We start from the raw sequence: 17858 nt of genomic DNA, 5'->3' as shown, positions 1-17858 counted from the left end.
AAGTGAACAGCGGGGCACGGATGGCGCGGGTCCAGGGACAAGGTAAAGGCGAGGAGGGAGGCTCGGGATTAGGCGCGTGTCGCCTGCATGGGCGCCCGAGACCCTGTCCCCGCCACCGGATAAAAGCTTCTCGCGCTGTGCTCATATTGCACAATCAACAGATGCAAAGACATCCCGCAAACAGCTTTTACGCCCACTGCTTAGCTACGAGCACCTGAGCTTATCGACGGCAAAGAAGAGCATTTCTAGGGCTGTTCGCGACCTCTCTCGATTTCCACCGCATGCGCATGAACGCTGCGGCAAGCACCACCACTATCACGAACTAGCAGCTTCTAGCGCGAATCCCTCCCGGGCACCGCGAGGAAACTCCATCAAGCGAAAGAATTGCGCTAGCAGCAGAATCGAGTTCTGCGCGCGAAGAGTGCTTGGTGCGGTCAAGAGCTACTATGGCCACATCACGGTCAATTGCAAGTGCACCGGGGCTTGACTTCGAGCCGAGCCGACCGATGCAGGTGAGCACCATTCATGTTCGGGCACGGCCATTTTGAGCCTTGAGCAGCTGCAATGGGTATCTGATGCCACATGCAAAGCATTAGGCTTCGGATGCGGGCTATATAGCGTTGCAGATTTCGGGTCAGTAGTGCGCTCTGCTTCCTCAGCCTTCCTTCTTGCGCTGCTGCGGCCACACTGGCTGCATATTGCTGCATGTATTGTCTCGTAAAATGCGTCGGTCAACAGCTTTGACCGAAAGCGCGTGCCTTTCCGGTGCGCCTGACTTTTTTGCCGGGGCTCGAGCCCCCGACCCCCGGCCCTTTGTCCCGCCCTCTGCGCCCCGACCCTTGTCCTCGTCCCGTGCACTCACGGCTTGTCCGCCCCCATCTATCCTTTCCCCCGATCTCGTTTGCACAGGACGCCTGGCGCCACACGCCCCGCAGCCAAGGCCATGGCTCTGATGAGAGCGAGCCCTCCGCCGCCGCCCACCAGCAGGAGCAGCAGGAGCCCGGCCCCAGCGCCTGCTGCTTTCCCCACAAGTTCTGCATCCGCTGGTGCTATGCCAGCCTATCTGCTGGCTGCAGGAGCGCCCCCTGCCAGCTTTGCCATGCCTACGACAACCACTGGCGCCCGCAGAAGCCGCCCGGCCTGCCCAAGGTGCCCAAGCTCGCGGCTCCGACCAAGCCCGCCGCCCCGACCAAGCCCGCCGCCGCTGCCAGCCCCATCTCCACCTCCACCGTCGACCGCAGCTCGACCACGCCGCGATGGGGCGATGATGATGAGGATGAGGCTGACGGACTCGACCTGAGCGACCTCTTTGAGCAGACGCCCTGGGTGAAGCAGGGACTGGCGGAGCTCGCGGCGGCCGAGCAGCAGCAGGCGGAAGCCGCACCGGCCGCGCCCGCGGCAGCGTCAGAGTCTGACGGCAGCAGCAGCAGCAGTAGCAGCAGCAGCATTGCTCCTCGCGCCAGCATTAGCAGCAGCGGTGGCGCGAGCGGTAGCTGGGCGGATGAAGTCGAGGCGCACGAGGAGGCGGAGGAGGAGGAGGAGCTCGACCTCGGGTCGCTTGCAGATTGGTTGAAGGAGGGCCTGGCGGAGCAGGCGGCGGCGGGATCTGCCAGCGGCACCGGCGGCACCCCCAGCGGCCGCCGCTGGGCGGATGACGTCGAGGAGGAGGAGGCCGACGATTTCGGCGCCTACCTCGCCTCGCTGTCGCCCTGGATGGCGGCGGAGCTGGCGGCGATGGGGAAAGCAGAGGCCCAGGGCGAGTGCGTGCCGGCGGCGGCCGAAGCGGAGCAGGAGGTGGCCGTTGTCACTGAGCGGCCGGACGCGCCTGACTCGCCGCTCAGCTCGTGCTGCTGCGCCGTGCCGGACAGCGCCCGCACCAGCCGCAGCGCCAGCAGCTGCAGTCTGGTCTGGGTGGCGGCGGCGGCAGGCAGTGAGACGCCGCAGCAGGTGGAGGCGGTGGAGGTGGCAGCGGAGCGGCAGAGCATTGACAAGGAGGCCTGCACCGCCGCCGGCAGCAGCATGGGCAGCTGTGTCGTTCCGCCAATTGCGGCAGTGCAGCAGGGTGATGAGTGGCAGTCAGCTGTGATGCCCTCGCGCCTGCGCCTGGCGATCGAGCTGGCGGCGGCGGCGTGGGCCGAGCAGGAGCGGGAGCTGGAGGAGTTTGCCGCGTTGGAGCGCGCGTGCGGCTGCTTCCCGCCACCGGCAGCGGTGGCGGCCTGGTAGCGGCAAGGGCCGCTCCGTTCCGTTTGGCTTCATTCCGTGTTACGCCGTCAGCTGCATGAGCCCAGCAGCCAGCGGCTTGCTGCCTTCGCCATTTGAAGATGCAGCAGTAGCAGCGGCAGCAGCAGCCGCAGCAGCCGCAGCTGTGGTGCCGGCGGCCTTTTGCAACAGGGGCTCGTCACACGTACGTGTGTGGATGGTACAGTATCGAAGTGAGCCAGCAGGGCATGCTGAGCGTGTGTTATATGCGAAAGAAGCAGCACTGGGTATTATGGTATGTGAGGCACACCCGCAGCGTATGCGTGCAAGTATAGACGGCTAGGCAAATCGCCGCTACTAGCTACTGATCGGGCCCACTATCAAGTGAACCAGCAGGGCTGTGCCGCCGCACATTTCTCATTGTCAGCACGACAGCAGGGCGTGCTACGGTAGTCGGCGTTTACCGCAGGAGACAGGACTGATTCGCGCGAGTGTTGCCGTGCTGTACTGATAATACACCGTATGTGAGCGAGCGGGAGTGTCAAAGGCCGCACTTGATGCTGGATTGCTTGCGCAAGCAAGCACTCAGTGCGATATTGCCATGCGCATTGGGTGATGTAGGGATGTCTATTTCTCTACTGAGACTCGCCAAATAAACCCTGCTGATGTTTCTTAATAAGATGTATGTGTGACTGTATGGGACCGGGGAACCGGCAGCCCCCCTTGGCCATACTACGGACTGCTGGTGTTTTGCTATCGTGCGTGCGTTCATTTGCTGAGCGAGAGGGTGGCAGGTGGCGAGGGGCGCTGTGCCAATGGACGCAGGGCTGCCTGGGGCTACAGGTGAGTCATGGGACGTAGGAGATGGAGTGGAGGCGACGTCGGAAACGACCTGACGCACGGGAGTGACAGAAGGAGTGCGGAGAGGGAGCCCGCAGATTAATGTCTGTGCGCGTACCGCGGTGAGACACAAAGAAGTATCGAGGTTACCGTATCTTGGCTCGCTGCAGGAGCGGGCACTATTCTTACTGTTTACAAGACTCGAGTGGGCTGTCAGTGACACGACGTGTACGTTCTGTGGGTGCAAGTTCCTCCGACCCTTCCGGCATTCCAGATGCCAGGAAGCGGCAGCAGTGTGCTTGACTTGAGACTGGCATTGATTCTTACATACTAGACCCCTTGGCTCTTTAGTAAATGCGCGAGGACCCTTGAGAAGGCCGGATCCTATATCCACAGGTCCATTGATTCTTTCCATCCATGCATGGGTGCAGTAGACCTACTTGTTGCCTTATCATCATCCGACATTCGATAGGCGGGTGTGCACTTCTAATGCTGAGGTGGGTGTGACTTGATTTGTGGTTTGCGGTTCGTTGGGGCTAGAGAAGCGTGCGACCGTGCGCGGAGATGCTTGCTGTGCAAGGACGGGCGGCTGTCACTTGCGTGTGTGGCGTGTGGATTTCGCGCACACGCTCTGTGGACATTGGAGTTCGAGTACGGTATGTGACGAACGAAGAGCACGTGTGGGCGGCTGGATGCATGGTTTGTCAACATCGGGAACTGATGGGCACCGTCCCTGCCGAAGCTAGCAGACTGCACGGAAATCATGGCAGGGCAACAACCGCGCTTGGGCGGGCTGTAACTGTAAGGCAGTTCCACTGGCCGCATGCCTTGTCACCGCCGTGCGCCTACCTCACCTACGCTTGGGGGCCATCACAAAGCCAGCTTGAGCAGTACACTCGCCAGATCCTGACGTGTACAGCCTCGCGCCCGCTATAGCACATCGGCACCCACCCCGCTGGATCACCGCCAACCTACACCAACTTCCCCACACCAACTTCCCCAGCCGTCAACCTCATCCTGCACGGCTGCATCCCCGGCAGCGGCGGGATCAGGGGTTACCGGCCTACGCAGGGGAGGGGAGCTGGTATGAAACGCGGGAATTGAACAGCGGGACACGGATGGCGCGGGTCCAGGGACAAGGTACAGGCGAGGAGTGGGAGGCTCGGGATTGGGCGCGTGTCGCCTGCATGGGCGCCCGAGACCCTGTCCCCGCCACTGGATAAAAGCTTCGCGCTGTGCTCATATTGCACATTCAACAGATGCAAAGACATCTCACAAACAGCTTTTACGCCCACTGCTTAGCTACGAGCACCTGACGGCAAAGAAGAGCATTTCTAGGGCTGTTCGCGACCTCTCTCGATTTCCACCGCATGCGCATGAAAGCTGCGGCAAGCACCACCACTGTCACGAGCTAGCAGCTCCTAGCGCGAATCCCTCCCGGGCACCGCGAGGAAAAGTTTCCGTCAAGCGAAAGAATTGCGCTAGCAGCAGAATCGAGTTCTGCGCGCGAAGAGTGCTTGGTGCGGTCGAGAGCTACTATGGCCACATCACGGTCAATCGCAAGTGCACCGGGGCTTGACTTCGAGCCGAGCCGACCGATGCAGGTGAGCACCATTCATGTTCGGGCACGGCCATTTTGAGCCTTGAGCAGCTGCAATGGGTATCCGATGCCACATGCAAAGCATTAGGCTTCTGATGCGGGCTAGATAGCGTTGCAGATTTCGGGCCAGTAGTGCGCTCGGCTTCCTCGGCGTTCCTTCTTGCGCTGCTGCGGCCACACTGGCTGCATATTGCTGCATGTATTGTCTCGTAAAATGCGTCGGTCAACAGCTTTGACCGAAAGCGCGTGCCTTTCCGGTGCGCCTGACTTTTTTGCCGGGGCCCGAGCCCCCGACCCCCGGCCCTTTCTCCCGCCCTCTGCGCCCCGACCCTTGTCCTCGTCCCGTGCACTCACGGCTTGTCCGCCCCCATCTATCCTTTTCCCCCGATCTCGTTTGCACAGGACGCCTGGCGCCACACGCCCCGCAGCCAAGGCCACGGCTCTGATGAGAGCGAGCCCTCCGCCGCCGCCCACCAGCAGGAGCAGCAGGAGCCCGCCCCCAGCGCCTGCTGCTTTCCTCACAAGTCCTGCATGCGCTGGTGCTATGCCAGCCTATCTGCTGGCTGCAGGAGCGCCCCTTGCCAGCTTTGCCATGCCTACGACAACCACTGGCGCCCGCAGAAGCCGCCCGGCCTGCCCAAGGTGCCCAAGCTCGCGGCTCCGACCAAGCCCGCCGCCCCGACCAAGCCCGCCGCCGCTGCAAGCCCCATCTCCACCTCCACCGTCGACCGCAGCTCGACCACGCCGCGATGGGGCGATGATGATGAGGATGAGGCTGACGGACTCGACCTGAGCGACCTCTTTGAGCAGACGCCCTGGGTGAAGCAGGGACTGGCGGAGCTCGCGGCGGCCGAGCAGCAGCAGGCGGAAGCCGCACCGGCCGTGCCCGCGGCAGCGTCAGAGTCTGACGGCAGCAGCAGCAGCAGCAGCAGCAGCAGCAGCAGCAGCAGCAGCATTGCTCCTCGCGCCAGCATTAGCAGCAGCGGTGGCGCGAGCGGTAGCTGGGCGGATGAGGTTGAGGCGCATGAGGAGGCGGAGGAGGAGCTCGACCTCGGGTCGCTCGCAGATTGGCTGAAGGAGGGCCTGGCGGAGCAGGCGGCGGCGGCAGCTGCCAGCGGCACCGGCGGCACCCCCAACGGCCGCCGCTGGGCGGATGACGTTGAGGCGGAGGAGGCCGGCGATTTCGGCGCCTACCTCGCCTCGCTGTCGCCCTGGATGGCGGCGGAGCTGGCGGCGATGGGGAAAGCAGAGGCCCAGGGCGAGTGCGTGCCGGCGGCGGCCGAAGCGGCGCAGGAGGTGGCCGTCGTCACTGAGCGGCTGGACGCGCCTGACTCGCCGCTCAGCTCGTGCTGCTGCGCCGTGCCGGACAGCGCCCGCACCAGCCGCAGCGCCAGCAGCTGCAGTCTGGTCTGGGTGGCGGCGGCGGCAGGCAGTGAGACGCCGCAGCAGGTGGAGTTGGTGGAGGCGGCAGTGGAGGAGCATAGCGCTGACAAGGAGGCCTGCACCGCCGCCGGCAGCAGCATGGGCAGCTGTGTCGTTCCGCCGATCGCGGCGGTGCAGCAGGGTGATGAGTGGCAGTCAGCTGTGATGCCCTCGCGCCTGCGCCTGGCGATGGAGCTGGCGGCGGCGGCGTGGGCTGAGCAGGAGCGGGAGCTGGAGGAGTTTGCCGCGTTGGAGCGCGCGTGCGGCTGCTTCCCGCCACCGGCAGCGGTGGCGGCCTGGTAGCGGCAAGGGCCGCTCCGTTTCGTTTGGCTTCCGTGTTACGCCGTCAGCTGCATGAGCCCTGCAGCCAGCGGCTTGCTGCCCTCGCCATTTGAAGATGCAGCAGTAGCAGTAGCAGCAGCAGGAGCAGCAGCAGCCGCAGCCGCCGCAGCTGTGGTGCCGGCGGCCGTTCGCAAGAGGGGCTCGTCACACGTACGTGTGTGGATGGCACAGTATCGAAGTGAGCCAGCAGGGCATGCTGAGCGTGTGTTATATGCGAAAGAAGCAGCACTGGGTATTATGGTATGTGAGGCACACCCGCAGCGTATGCGTGCAAGTATAGACAGCTAGGCTAATCGCCGCTACTAGCTACTGATCGGGCCCATTCACTATCAAGTGAACCAGCAGGGCTGTGCCGCCGCACATTTCTCATTGTCAGCACGACAGCAGGGCGTGCTACGGTAGTCGGCGTTTACCGCAGGAGACAGGACTGATTCGCGCGAGTGTTGCCGTGCTGTACTGATAATACACCGTATGTGAGCGAGCGGGAGTGTCAAAGGCCGCACTTGATGCTGGATTGCTTGCGCAAGCAAGCACTCAGTGCGATATTGCCATGCGCATTGGGTGATGTAGGGATGTCTATTTCTCTACTGAGACTCGCCAAATAAACCCTGCTGATGTTTCTTAATAAGATGTATGTGTGACTGTATGGGACCGGGGAACCGGCAGCCCCCCTTGGCCATACTACGGACTGCTGGTGTTTTGCTATCGTGCGTGCGTTCATTTGCTGAGCGAGAGGGTGGCAGGTGGCGAGGGGCGCTGTGCCAATGGACGCAGGGCTGCCTGGGGCTACAGGTGAGTCATGGGACGTAGGAGATGGAGTGGAGGCGACGTCGGAAACGACCTGACGCACGGGAGTGACAGAAGGAGTGCGGAGAGGGAGCCCGCAGATTAATGTCTGTGCGCGTACCGCGGTGAGACACAAAGAAGTATCGAGGTTACCGTATCTTGGCTCGCTGCAGGAGCGGGCACTATTCTTACTGTTTACAAGACTCGAGTGGGCTGTCAGTGACACGACGTGTACGTTCTGTGGGTGCAAGTTCCTCCGACCCTTCCGGCATTCCAGATGCCAGGAAGCGGCAGCAGTGTGCTTGACTTGAGACTGGCATTGATTCTTACATACTAGACCCCTTGGCTCTTTAGTAAATGCGCGAGGACCCTTGAGAAGGCCGGATCCTATATCCACAGGTCCATTGATTCTTTCCATCCATGCATGGGTGCAGTAGACCTACTAGCTTTCATTTCTCTAGACCTACTTGTTGCCTTATCATCATCCGACATTCGATAGGCGGGTGTGCACTTCTAATGCTGAGGTGGGTGTGACTTGATTTGTGGTTTGCGGTTCGTTGGGGCTAGAGAAGCGTGCGACCGTGCGCGGAGATGCTTGCTGTGCAAGGACGGGCGGCTGTCACTTGCGTGTGTGGCGTGTGGATTTCGCGCACACGCTCTGTGGACATTGGAGTTCGAGTACGGTATGTGACGAACGAAGAGCACGTGTGGGCGGCTGGATGCATGGTTTGTCAACATCGGGAACTGATGGGCACCGTCCCTGCCGAAGCTAGCAGACTGCACGGAAATCATGGCAGGGCAACAACCGCGCTTGGGCGGGCTGTAACTGTAAGGCAGTTCCACTGGCCGCATGCCTTGTCACCGCCGTGCGCCTACCTCACCTACGCTTGGGGGCCATCACAAAGCCAGCTTGAGCAGTACACTCGCCAGATCCTGACGTGTACAGCCTCGCGCCCGCTATAGCACATCGGCACCCACCCCGCTGGATCACCGCCAACCTACACCAACTTCCCCACAACAACTTCCCCAGCCGTCAACCTCATCCTGCACGGCTGCATCCCCGGCAGCGGCGGGATCAGGGGTTACCGGCCTACGCAGGGGAGGGGAGCTGGTATGAAACGCGGGAATTGAACAGCGGGACACGGATGGCGCGGGTCCAGGGACAAGGTACAGGCGAGGAGTGGGAGGCTCGGGATTGGGCGCGTGTCGCCTGCATGGGCGCCCGAGACCCTGTCCCCGCCACTGGATAAAAGCTTCGCGCTGTGCTCATATTGCACATTCAACAGATGCAAAGACATCTCACAAACAGCTTTTACGCCCACTGCTTAGCTACGAGCACCTGACGGCAAAGAAGAGCATTTCTAGGGCTGTTCGCGACCTCTCTCGATTTCCACCGCATGCGCATGAAAGCTGCGGCAAGCACCACCACTGTCACGAGCTAGCAGCTCCTAGCGCGAATCCCTCCCGGGCACCGCGAGGAAAAGTTTCCGTCAAGCGAAAGAATTGCGCTAGCAGCAGAATCGAGTTCTGCGCGCGAAGAGTGCTTGGTGCGGTCGAGAGCTACTATGGCCACATCACGGTCAATCGCAAGTGCACCGGGGCTTGACTTCGAGCCGAGCCGACCGATGCAGGTGAGCACCATTCATGTTCGGGCACGGCCATTTTGAGCCTTGAGCAGCTGCAATGGGTATCCGATGCCACATGCAAAGCATTAGGCTTCTGATGCGGGCTAGATAGCGTTGCAGATTTCGGGCCAGTAGTGCGCTCAGCTTCCTCGGCGTTCCTTCTTGCGCTGCTGCGGCCACACTGGCTGCATATTGCTGCATGTATTGTCTCGTAAAATGCGTCGGTCAACAGCTTTGACCGAAAGCGCGTGCCTTTCCGGTGCGCCTGACTTTTTTGCCGGGGCCCGAGCCCCCGACCCCCGGCCCTTTCTCCCGCCCTCTGCGCCCCGACCCTTGTCCTCGTCCCGTGCACTCACGGCTTGTCCGCCCCCATCTATCCTTTTCCCCCGATCTCGTTTGCACAGGACGCCTGGCGCCACACGCCCCGCAGCCAAGGCCACGGCTCTGATGAGAGCGAGCCCTCCGCCGCCGCCCACCAGCAGGAGCAGCAGGAGCCCGCCCCCAGCGCCTGCTGCTTTCCTCACAAGTCCTGCATGCGCTGGTGCTATGCCAGCCTATCTGCTGGCTGCAGGAGCGCCCCTTGCCAGCTTTGCCATGCCTACGACAACCACTGGCGCCCGCAGAAGCCGCCCGGCCTGCCCAAGGTGCCCAAGCTCGCGGCTCCGACCAAGCCCGCCGCCCCGACCAAGCCCGCCGCCGCTGCAAGCCCCATCTCCACCTCCACCGTCGACCGCAGCTCGACCACGCCGCGATGGGGCGATGATGATGAGGATGAGGCTGACGGACTCGACCTGAGCGACCTCTTTGAGCAGACGCCCTGGGTGAAGCAGGGACTGGCGGAGCTCGCGGCGGCCGAGCAGCAGCAGGCGGAAGCCGCACCGGCCGTGCCCGCGGCAGCGTCAGAGTCTGACGGCAGCAGCAGCAGCAGCAGCAGCAGCAGCATTGCTCCTCGCGCCAGCATTAGCAGCAGCGGTGGCGCGAGCGGTAGCTGGGCGGATGAGGTTGAGGCGCATGAGGAGGCGGAGGAGGAGCTCGACCTCGGGTCGCTCGCAGATTGGCTGAAGGAGGGCCTGGCGGAGCAGGCGGCGGCGGCAGCTGCCAGCGGCACCGGCGGCATCCCCAACGGCCGCCGCTGGGCGGATGACGTTGAGGCGGAGGAGGCCGGCGATTTCGGCGCCTACCTCGCCTCGCTGTCGCCCTGGATGGCGGCGGAGCTGGCGGCGATGGGGAAAGCAGAGGCCCAGGGCGAGTGCGTGCCGGCGGCGGCCGAAGCGGCGCAGGAGGTGGCCGTCGTCACTGAGCGGCTGGACGCGCCTGACTCGCCGCTCAGCTCGTGCTGCTGCGCCGTGCCGGACAGCGCCCGCACCAGCCGCAGCGCCAGCAGCTGCAGTCTGGTCTGGGTGGCGGCGGCGGCAGGCAGTGAGACGCCGCAGCAGGTGGAGTTGGTGGAGGCGGCAGTGGAGGAGCATAGCGCTGACAAGGAGGCCTGCACCGCCGCCGGCAGCAGCATGGGCAGCTGTGTCGTTCCGCCGATCGCGGCGGTGCAGCAGGGTGATGAGTGGCAGTCAGCTGTGATGCCCTCGCGCCTGCGCCTGGCGATGGAGCTGGCGGCGGCGGCGTGGGCTGAGCAGGAGCGGGAGCTGGAGGAGTTTGCCGCGTTGGAGCGCGCGTGCGGCTGCTTCCCGCCACCGGCAGCGGTGGCGGCCTGGTAGCGGCAAGGGCCGCTCCGTTCCGTTTGGCTTCCGTGTTACGCCGTCAGCTGCATGAGCCCTGCAGCCAGCGGCTTGCTGCCCTCGCCATTTGAAGATGCAGCAGTAGCAGTAGCAGCAGCAGGAGCAGCAGCAGCCGCAGCCGCCGCAGCTGTGGTGCCGGCGGCCGTTCGCAAGAGGGGCTCGTCACACGTACGTGTGTGGATGGCACAGTATCGAAGTGAGCCAGCAGGGCATGCTGAGCGTGTGTTATATGCGAAAGAAGCAGCACTGGGTATTATGGTATGTGAGGCACACCCGCAGCGTATGCGTGCAAGTATAGACAGCTAGGCAAATCGCCGCTACTAGCTACTGATCGGGCCCACTATCAAGTGAACCAGCAGGGCTGTGCCGCCGCACATTTCTCATTGTCAGCACGACAGCAGGGCGTGCTACGGTAGTCGGCGTTTACCGCAGGAGTCAGGACTGATTCGCGCAAGTGTTGCCGTGCTGTACTGATATTTCACCGTATGTGAGCGAGCGGGAGTGTCAAAGGCCGTACTTGATGCTGGATTGCTAGCGCAAGCAAGCACTCAGTGCGATATTGCCACGCGCATTGGGTGATGTATGGATGTCTATTTCTCTACTGAGACTTGCCAACTAAACCCTGCTGATGTTTCTTAATAAGATGTATGTGTGACTGTATGGGACCGGGGAACCGGCAGCCTCCCTTGGCCATACTATGGACCTGCTGGTGTTTTGCTCTCGCGCGTGCGTTTATTTGCTGAGCGGGAGGGTGGCAGGTGGCGAGGGGCGCTGTGCCAATGGACGCAGGGCTGCCTGGGGCTACAGGTTCGTAATGGGACGGAGGAGAGGTGACGTCCGAAACGATCTATCGCACGGGTGTGACAGAAGGAGTGCGGAGAGGAAGCCCGTGGATCCGTGTGTGTGCGCGTACCGCGGTGACACACAAAGAAGTATCGAGGTTACCGTATCTTGGCTCGCTGCAGGAGCGGGCACTATGTTTTCTGTTTACGAGACTCGAGTGGGCTGTCAGTGACACGACGTGTACGTTCTGTGTGTGCAAGTTCCTCCGACCCTTCTGGCATTCCAGATGCCAGGAACCGGCATCAGTGTGCTTGACTTGAGACTGGCATTGATTCTTACATACTAGACCCCTTGGCTCTTTAGTAAATGCGCGAGGACCCTTGAGGAGGCCGGATCCTATATCCACAGGTCCATTGATTCTTTCCATCCATGCATGGGTGCAGTAGACCTACTAGCTTTCATTTCTCTAGACCTACTTGTTGCCTTATCATCATCCGACATTCGATAGGCGGGTGTGCACTTCTAATGCTGAGGTGGGTGTGACTTGATTTGTGGTTTGCGGTTCGTTGGGGCTAGAGAAGCGTGCGACCGTGCGCGGAGATGCTTGCTGTGCAAGGACGGGCGGCTGTCACTTGCGTGTGTGGCGTGTGGATTTCGCGCACACGCTCTGCGGACATTGGAGTTCGAGTACGGTATGTGACGAACGGAGAGCACGTGTGGGCGGCTGGATGCATGGTTTGTCAACATCGGGAACTGATGGGCACCGTCCCTGCCGAAGCTAGCAGACTGCACGGAAATCATGGCAAGGCAACAACCGCGCTTGGGCGGGCTGTAACTGTAAGGCAGTTCCACTGGCCGCATGCCTTGTCACCGCCGTGCGCCTACCTCACCTACGCTTGGGGGCCATCACAAAGCCAGGTTGGCTTGCCCCTTCCCCCGAAGGGGGAGGGGCAATAGCCATTGCGGTCGCATCGAGCTCGCCGCGGGGGGCCCTCCCGGTTATTCCAGTTTTGACTTGAGTTATAACCTTGAAACCCGAGCGCAGCGGAATTTGTCGTGCAAATAATGCGCCTTTCTATGTATGTATTGCAAAGCGTAACATTATGAAAACGCAAGCCCTATGCCAGAGCGGGGTAAACGCACAAGCGCAGCGTTTGCATTAGAGCTCCAGCGCAACATACAATATATCACAAATTGTATCGATAATCAAGGCTCCCGGCACGGAAGGACGCAAGACGGAGGAATCGACGCGTTGGAGGATCCTGGAAATTGCGCGCGAAAGCGCGAGGCGCAAAAGGTTGGCGCTATCTGTTTTAGTTTCCCCGTAATGACGAATGCCGCGTTCTGTATTCTGCTCGCACATCACCCGGCACATCGGCGTTACTCTCGCCCACTTCTCGCTGGCTTCCACGCCCTGAGTCCGTGCCCCCGCTGAGTCCGAGCCCCCATCCCCGCTCACTTACCCACCCCCAGCCCGCGGCGCCCTGAGCTACCGAAGGCAATATCATGACCGGTAGTATGGCTGCTCGCAGCCCCCAGCAGACCTATATGATACTTCCACCATCCGCCAGTCCATCCCACCCCACCCCATCCCCACACCGCATTCCGGGGCGCACGGCATGGAGCGCCCTGAGGGGGGAGGGGCAAGCCGGAGTACTGCGTAGCGGTAGGTGTTAAGCAGTACACTCGCCAGATCCTGACGTGTACAGCCTCGCGCCCGCTATAGCACATCGGCACCCACCCCGCTGGATCACCGCCAACCTACACCAACTTCCCCACACCAACTTCCCCAGCCGTCAACCTCATCAGGCCTCATCCTGCACGGCTGCATCCCCGGCAGCGGCGGGATCAGGGGTTACCGGCCTGCGCAGGGGAGGGGAACTGGTATGAAACGCGGGAATTGAACAGCGGGACACGGATGGCGCGGGTCCAGGGACAAGGTAAAGGCGAGGAGGGAGGCTCGGGATTGGGCGCGTGTCGCCTGCATGGGCGCCCGAGACACTGTCCCCGCCACTGGATAAAAGCTTCGCGCTGTGCTCATATTGCACATTCAACAGATGCAAAGACATCTCGCAAACAGCTTTTACGCCCACTGCTTAGCTACGAGCACCTGACGGCAAAGAAGAGCATTTCTAGGGCTGTTCGCAACCTCTCTCGATTTCCACCGCATGCGCATGAAAGCTGCGGCAAGCACCACCACTGTCACGAACTAGCAGCTCCTAGCGCGAATCCCTCCCGGGCACCGCGAGGAAAAGTTTCCGTCAAGCGAAAGAATTGCGCTAGCAGCAGAATCGAGTTCTGCGCGCGAAGAGTGCTTGTTGCGGTCAAGAGCTACTATGGCCACATCACGGTCAAGCGCAAGTGCACCGGGGCTTGACTTCGAGCCGAGCCGACCGATGCAGGTGAGCACCATTCATGTTCGGGCACGGCCATTTTGAGCCTTGAGCAACTGCAATGGGTATCCGATGCCACATGCAAAGCATTAGGCTTCTGATGCGGGCTAGATAGCGTTGCAGATTTCGGGCCAGTACGGTAGTGCGCTCGGCTTCCTCGGCCTTCCTTCTTGCGCTGCTGCGGCCACACTGGCTGCATATTGCTGCATGTATTGTCACGTAAAATGCGTCGGTCAACAGCTTTGACCGAAAGCGCGTGCCTTTCCGGTGCGCCTGACTTTTTTGCCGGGGCTCGAGTCCCCGACCCCCGGTCCTTTGTCCCGCCCTCTGCGCCCCGACCCTTGTCCTCGTCCCGTGCACTCACGGCTTGTCCGCCCCCATCTATCCTTTTCCCCCGATCTCGTTTGCACAGGACGCCTGGCGCCACACGCCCCGCAGCCAAGGCCACGGCTCTGATGAGAGCGAGCCCTCCGCCGCCGCCCACCAGCAGGAGCAGCAGGAGCCTGCCCCCAGCGCCTGCTGCTTTCCTCACAAGTCCTGCATGCGCTGGTGCTATGCCAGCCTATCTGCTGGCTGCAGGAGCGCCCCCTGCCAGCTTTGCCATGCCTACGACAACCACTGGCGCCCGCAGAAGCCGCCCGGCCTGCCCAAGGTGCCCAAGCTCGCGGCTCCGACCAAGCCCGCCGCCGCTGCAAGCCCCATCTCCACCTCCACCGTCGACCGCAGCTCGACCACGCCGCGATGGGGCGATGATGATGAGGATGAGGCTGACGGACTCGACCTGAGCGACCTCTTTGAGCAGACGCCCTGGGTGAAGCAGGGACTGGCGGAGCTCGCGGCGGCCGAGCAGCAGCAGGCGGAAGCCGCACCGGCCGCGCCCGCGGCAGCGTCAGAGTCTGACGGCAGCAGCAGCAGCATTGCTCCTCGCGCCAGCATTAGCAGCAGCGGTGGCGCGAGCGGTAGCTGGGCGGATGAGGTTGAGGCGCACGAGGAGGCGGAGGAGGAGCTCGACCTCGGGTCGCTCGCAGACTGGATGAAGGAGGGCCTGGCGGAGCAGGCGGCGGCGGCAGCTGTCAGCGGCACCGGCGGCACCCCCAGCGGCCGCCGCTGGGCGGATGACGTTGAGGAGGAGGAGGAGGAGCTCGACCTCGGGTCGCTCGCACACTGGATGAAGGAGGGCCTGGCGGAGCAGGCGGCGGCGGCATCAGCTGCCAGCGGTACCGGCGGCACCCCCAGCGGCGGCCGCTCGAGCTGGCGGCGGCGGCGTGGGCCGAGCAGGAAAGGGAGCTGGAGGAGTTTGCCGCGTTGGAGCGCGCGTGCGGCTGCTTCCCGCCACCGGCAGCGGTGGCGGCCTGGTAGCGGCAAGGCCCGCTCCGTTCCGTTTGGCTTCCGTGTTACGCCGTCAGCTGCATGAGCCTGCAGCCAGCGGCTTGCTGCCTTCGCCATTTGAAGATGCAGCAGTAGCAGTAGCAGCCGCAGCCGCCGCAGCTTTGGTGCTGGTGGCCGGGCGCAAGAGGGGCTCCTCACACGTACGTGTGTGGATGGTACAGTATCGAAGCGAGCCAGCAGCAGGGCATGAGGAGTGTGTTGAATGGCAGGCGGCAAAGCCTGCAGCGTATGCGTGCAAGTATAGACAGCTAGGCAAATCGCCGCTACTAGCTACTGATCGGGCCCACTATCAAGTGAACCAGCAGGGCTGTGCCGCCGCACATTTCTCATTGTCAGCACGACAGCAGGGCGTGCTACGGTAGTCGGCGTTTACCGCAGGAGTCAGGACTGATTCGCGCAAGTGTTGCCGTGCTGTACTGATATTTCACCGTATGTGAGCGAGCGGGAGTGTCAAAGGCCGTACTTGATGCTGGATTGCTAGCGCAAGCAAGCACTCAGTGCGATATTGCCACGCGCATTGGGTGATGTATGGATGTCTATTTCTCTACTGAGACTTGCCAACTAAACCCTGCTGATGTTTCTTAATAAGATGTATGTGTGACTGTATGGGACCGGGGAACCGGCAGCCTCCCTTGGCCATACTATGGACCTGCTGGTGTTTTGCTCTCGCGCGTGCGTTTATTTGCTGAGCGGGAGGGTGGCAGGTGGCGAGGGGCGCTGTGCCAATGGACGCAGGGCTGCCTGGGGCTACAGGTTCGTAATGGGACGGAGGAGAGGTGACGTCCGAAACGATCTATCGCACGGGTGTGACAGAAGGAGTGCGGAGAGGAAGCCCGTGGATCCGTGTGTGTGCGCGTACCGCGGTGACACACAAAGAAGTATCGAGGTTACCGTATCTTGGCTCGCTGCAGGAGCGGGCACTATGTTTTCTGTTTACGAGACTCGAGTGGGCTGTCAGTGACACGACGTGTACGTTCTGTGTGTGCAAGTTCCTCCGACCCTTCTGGCATTCCAGATGCCAGGAACCGGCATCAGTGTGCTTGACTTGAGACTGGCATTGATTCTTACATACTAGACCCCTTGGCTCTTTAGTAAATGCGCGAGGACCCTTGAGGAGGCCGGATCCTATATCCACAGGTCCATTGATTCTTTCCATCCATGCATGGGTGCAGTAGACCTACTAGCTTTCATTTCTCTAGACCTACTTGTTGCCTTATCATCATCCGACATTCGATAGGCGGGTGTGCACTTCTAATGCTGAGGTGGGTGTGACTTGATTTGTGGTTTGCGGTTCGTTGGGGCTAGAGAAGCGTGCGACCGTGCGCGGAGATGCTTGCTGTGCAAGGACGGGCGGCTGTCACTTGCGTGTGTGGCGTGTGGATTTCGCGCACACGCTCTGCGGACATTGGAGTTCGAGTACGGTATGTGACGAACGGAGAGCACGTGTGGGCGGCTGGATGCATGGTTTGTCAACATCGGGAACTGATGGGCACCGTCCCTGCCGAAGCTAGCAGACTGCACGGAAATCATGGCAAGGCAACAACCGCGCTTGGGCGGGCTGTAACTGTAAGGCAGTTCCACTGGCCGCATGCCTTGTCACCGCCGTGCGCCTACCTCACCTACGCTTGGGGGCCATCACAAAGCCAGGTTGGCTTGCCCCTTCCCCCGAAGGGGGAGGGGCAATAGCCATTGCGGTCGCATCGAGCTCGCCGCGGGGGGCCCTCCCGGTTATTCCAGTTTTGACTTGAGTTATAACCTTGAAACCCGAGCGCAGCGGAATTTGTCGTGCAAATAATGCGCCTTTCTATGTATGTATTGCAAAGCGTAACATTATGAAAACGCAAGCCCTATGCCAGAGCGGGGTAAACGCACAAGCGCAGCGTTTGCATTAGAGCTCCAGCGCAACATACAATATATCACAAATTGTATCGATAATCAAGGCTCCCGGCACGGAAGGACGCAAGACGGAGGAATCGACGCGTTGGAGGATCCTGGAAATTGCGCGCGAAAGCGCGAGGCGCAAAAGGTTGGCGCTATCTGTTTTAGTTTCCCCGTAATGACGAATGCCGCGTTCTGTATTCTGCTCGCACATCACCCGGCACATCGGCGTTACTCTCGCCCACTTCTCGCTGGCTTCCACGCCCTGAGTCCGTGCCCCCGCTGAGTCCGAGCCCCCATCCCCGCTCACTTACCCACCCCCAGCCCGCGGCGCCCTGAGCTACCGAAGGCAATATCATGACCGGTAGTATGGCTGCTCGCAGCCCCCAGCAGACCTATATGATACTTCCACCATCCGCCAGTCCATCCCACCCCACCCCATCCCCACACCGCATTCCGGGGCGCACGGCATGGAGCGCCCTGAGGGGGGAGGGGCAAGCCGGAGTACTGCGTAGCGGTAGGTGTTAAGCAGTACACTCGCCAGATCCTGACGTGTACAGCCTCGCGCCCGCTATAGCACATCGGCACCCACCCCGCTGGATCACCGCCAACCTACACCAACTTCCCCACACCAACTTCCCCAGCCGTCAACCTCATCAGGCCTCATCCTGCACGGCTGCATCCCCGGCAGCGGCGGGATCAGGGGTTACCGGCCTGCGCAGGGGAGGGGAACTGGTATGAAACGCGGGAATTGAACAGCGGGACACGGATGGCGCGGGTCCAGGGACAAGGTAAAGGCGAGGAGGGAGGCTCGGGATTGGGCGCGTGTCGCCTGCATGGGCGCCCGAGACACTGTCCCCGCCACTGG

The 17858-nt window shown here is 61.8% G+C and overlaps 4 protein-coding genes across 4 annotated transcripts; all 4 read left to right on the top strand.

Moving 5' to 3' along the window:
• The first annotated feature begins 160 nt into the window (after window positions 1-160).
• On the top strand, window positions 161-3856 carry CHLRE_08g381250v5 (uncharacterized protein). Its single transcript, XM_043065268.1, has 2 exons — window positions 161-512; window positions 910-3856. Exons 1-2 carry the CDS (start codon window positions 507-509, stop codon window positions 2221-2223), a joined length of 1320 nt encoding a protein of 439 aa, XP_042922269.1. The 5' UTR covers window positions 161-506; the 3' UTR covers window positions 2224-3856.
• Window positions 3857-4305: 449 nt separating this feature from the next.
• CHLRE_08g381200v5 (uncharacterized protein) lies at window positions 4306-8033 on the top strand. Its single transcript, XM_043065267.1, has 2 exons — window positions 4306-4643; window positions 5042-8033. Exons 1-2 carry the CDS (start codon window positions 4578-4580, stop codon window positions 6362-6364), a joined length of 1389 nt encoding a protein of 462 aa, XP_042922268.1. The 5' UTR covers window positions 4306-4577; the 3' UTR covers window positions 6365-8033.
• Window positions 8034-8480: 447 nt separating this feature from the next.
• Window positions 8481-12177, top strand: CHLRE_08g381150v5 (uncharacterized protein). The gene is made up of 2 exons (XM_043065266.1): window positions 8481-8820; window positions 9219-12177. Exons 1-2 carry the CDS (start codon window positions 8755-8757, stop codon window positions 10524-10526), a joined length of 1374 nt encoding a protein of 457 aa, XP_042922267.1. The 5' UTR covers window positions 8481-8754; the 3' UTR covers window positions 10527-12177.
• Window positions 12178-13390: 1213 nt separating this feature from the next.
• On the top strand, window positions 13391-16694 carry CHLRE_08g381100v5 (uncharacterized protein). Its single transcript, XM_043065265.1, has 2 exons — window positions 13391-13732; window positions 14136-16694. The coding sequence occupies exons 1-2, from the start codon at window positions 13727-13729 to the stop codon at window positions 15135-15137; spliced, it is 1008 nt and encodes a 335-aa protein (XP_042922266.1). The 5' UTR covers window positions 13391-13726; the 3' UTR covers window positions 15138-16694.
• The last annotated feature ends 1164 nt before the right edge of the window (window positions 16695-17858 follow it).

Source organism: Chlamydomonas reinhardtii, chromosome 8 (genome assembly GCF_000002595.2).
Source record: "Chlamydomonas reinhardtii strain CC-503 cw92 mt+ chromosome 8, whole genome shotgun sequence".
Lineage (NCBI taxonomy): Eukaryota > Viridiplantae > Chlorophyta > Chlorophyceae > Chlamydomonadales > Chlamydomonadaceae > Chlamydomonas > Chlamydomonas reinhardtii.
The sequence above is the reverse complement of the archived record's forward strand: the minus strand, read 5'-3'. Positions and strand labels throughout refer to the sequence as shown.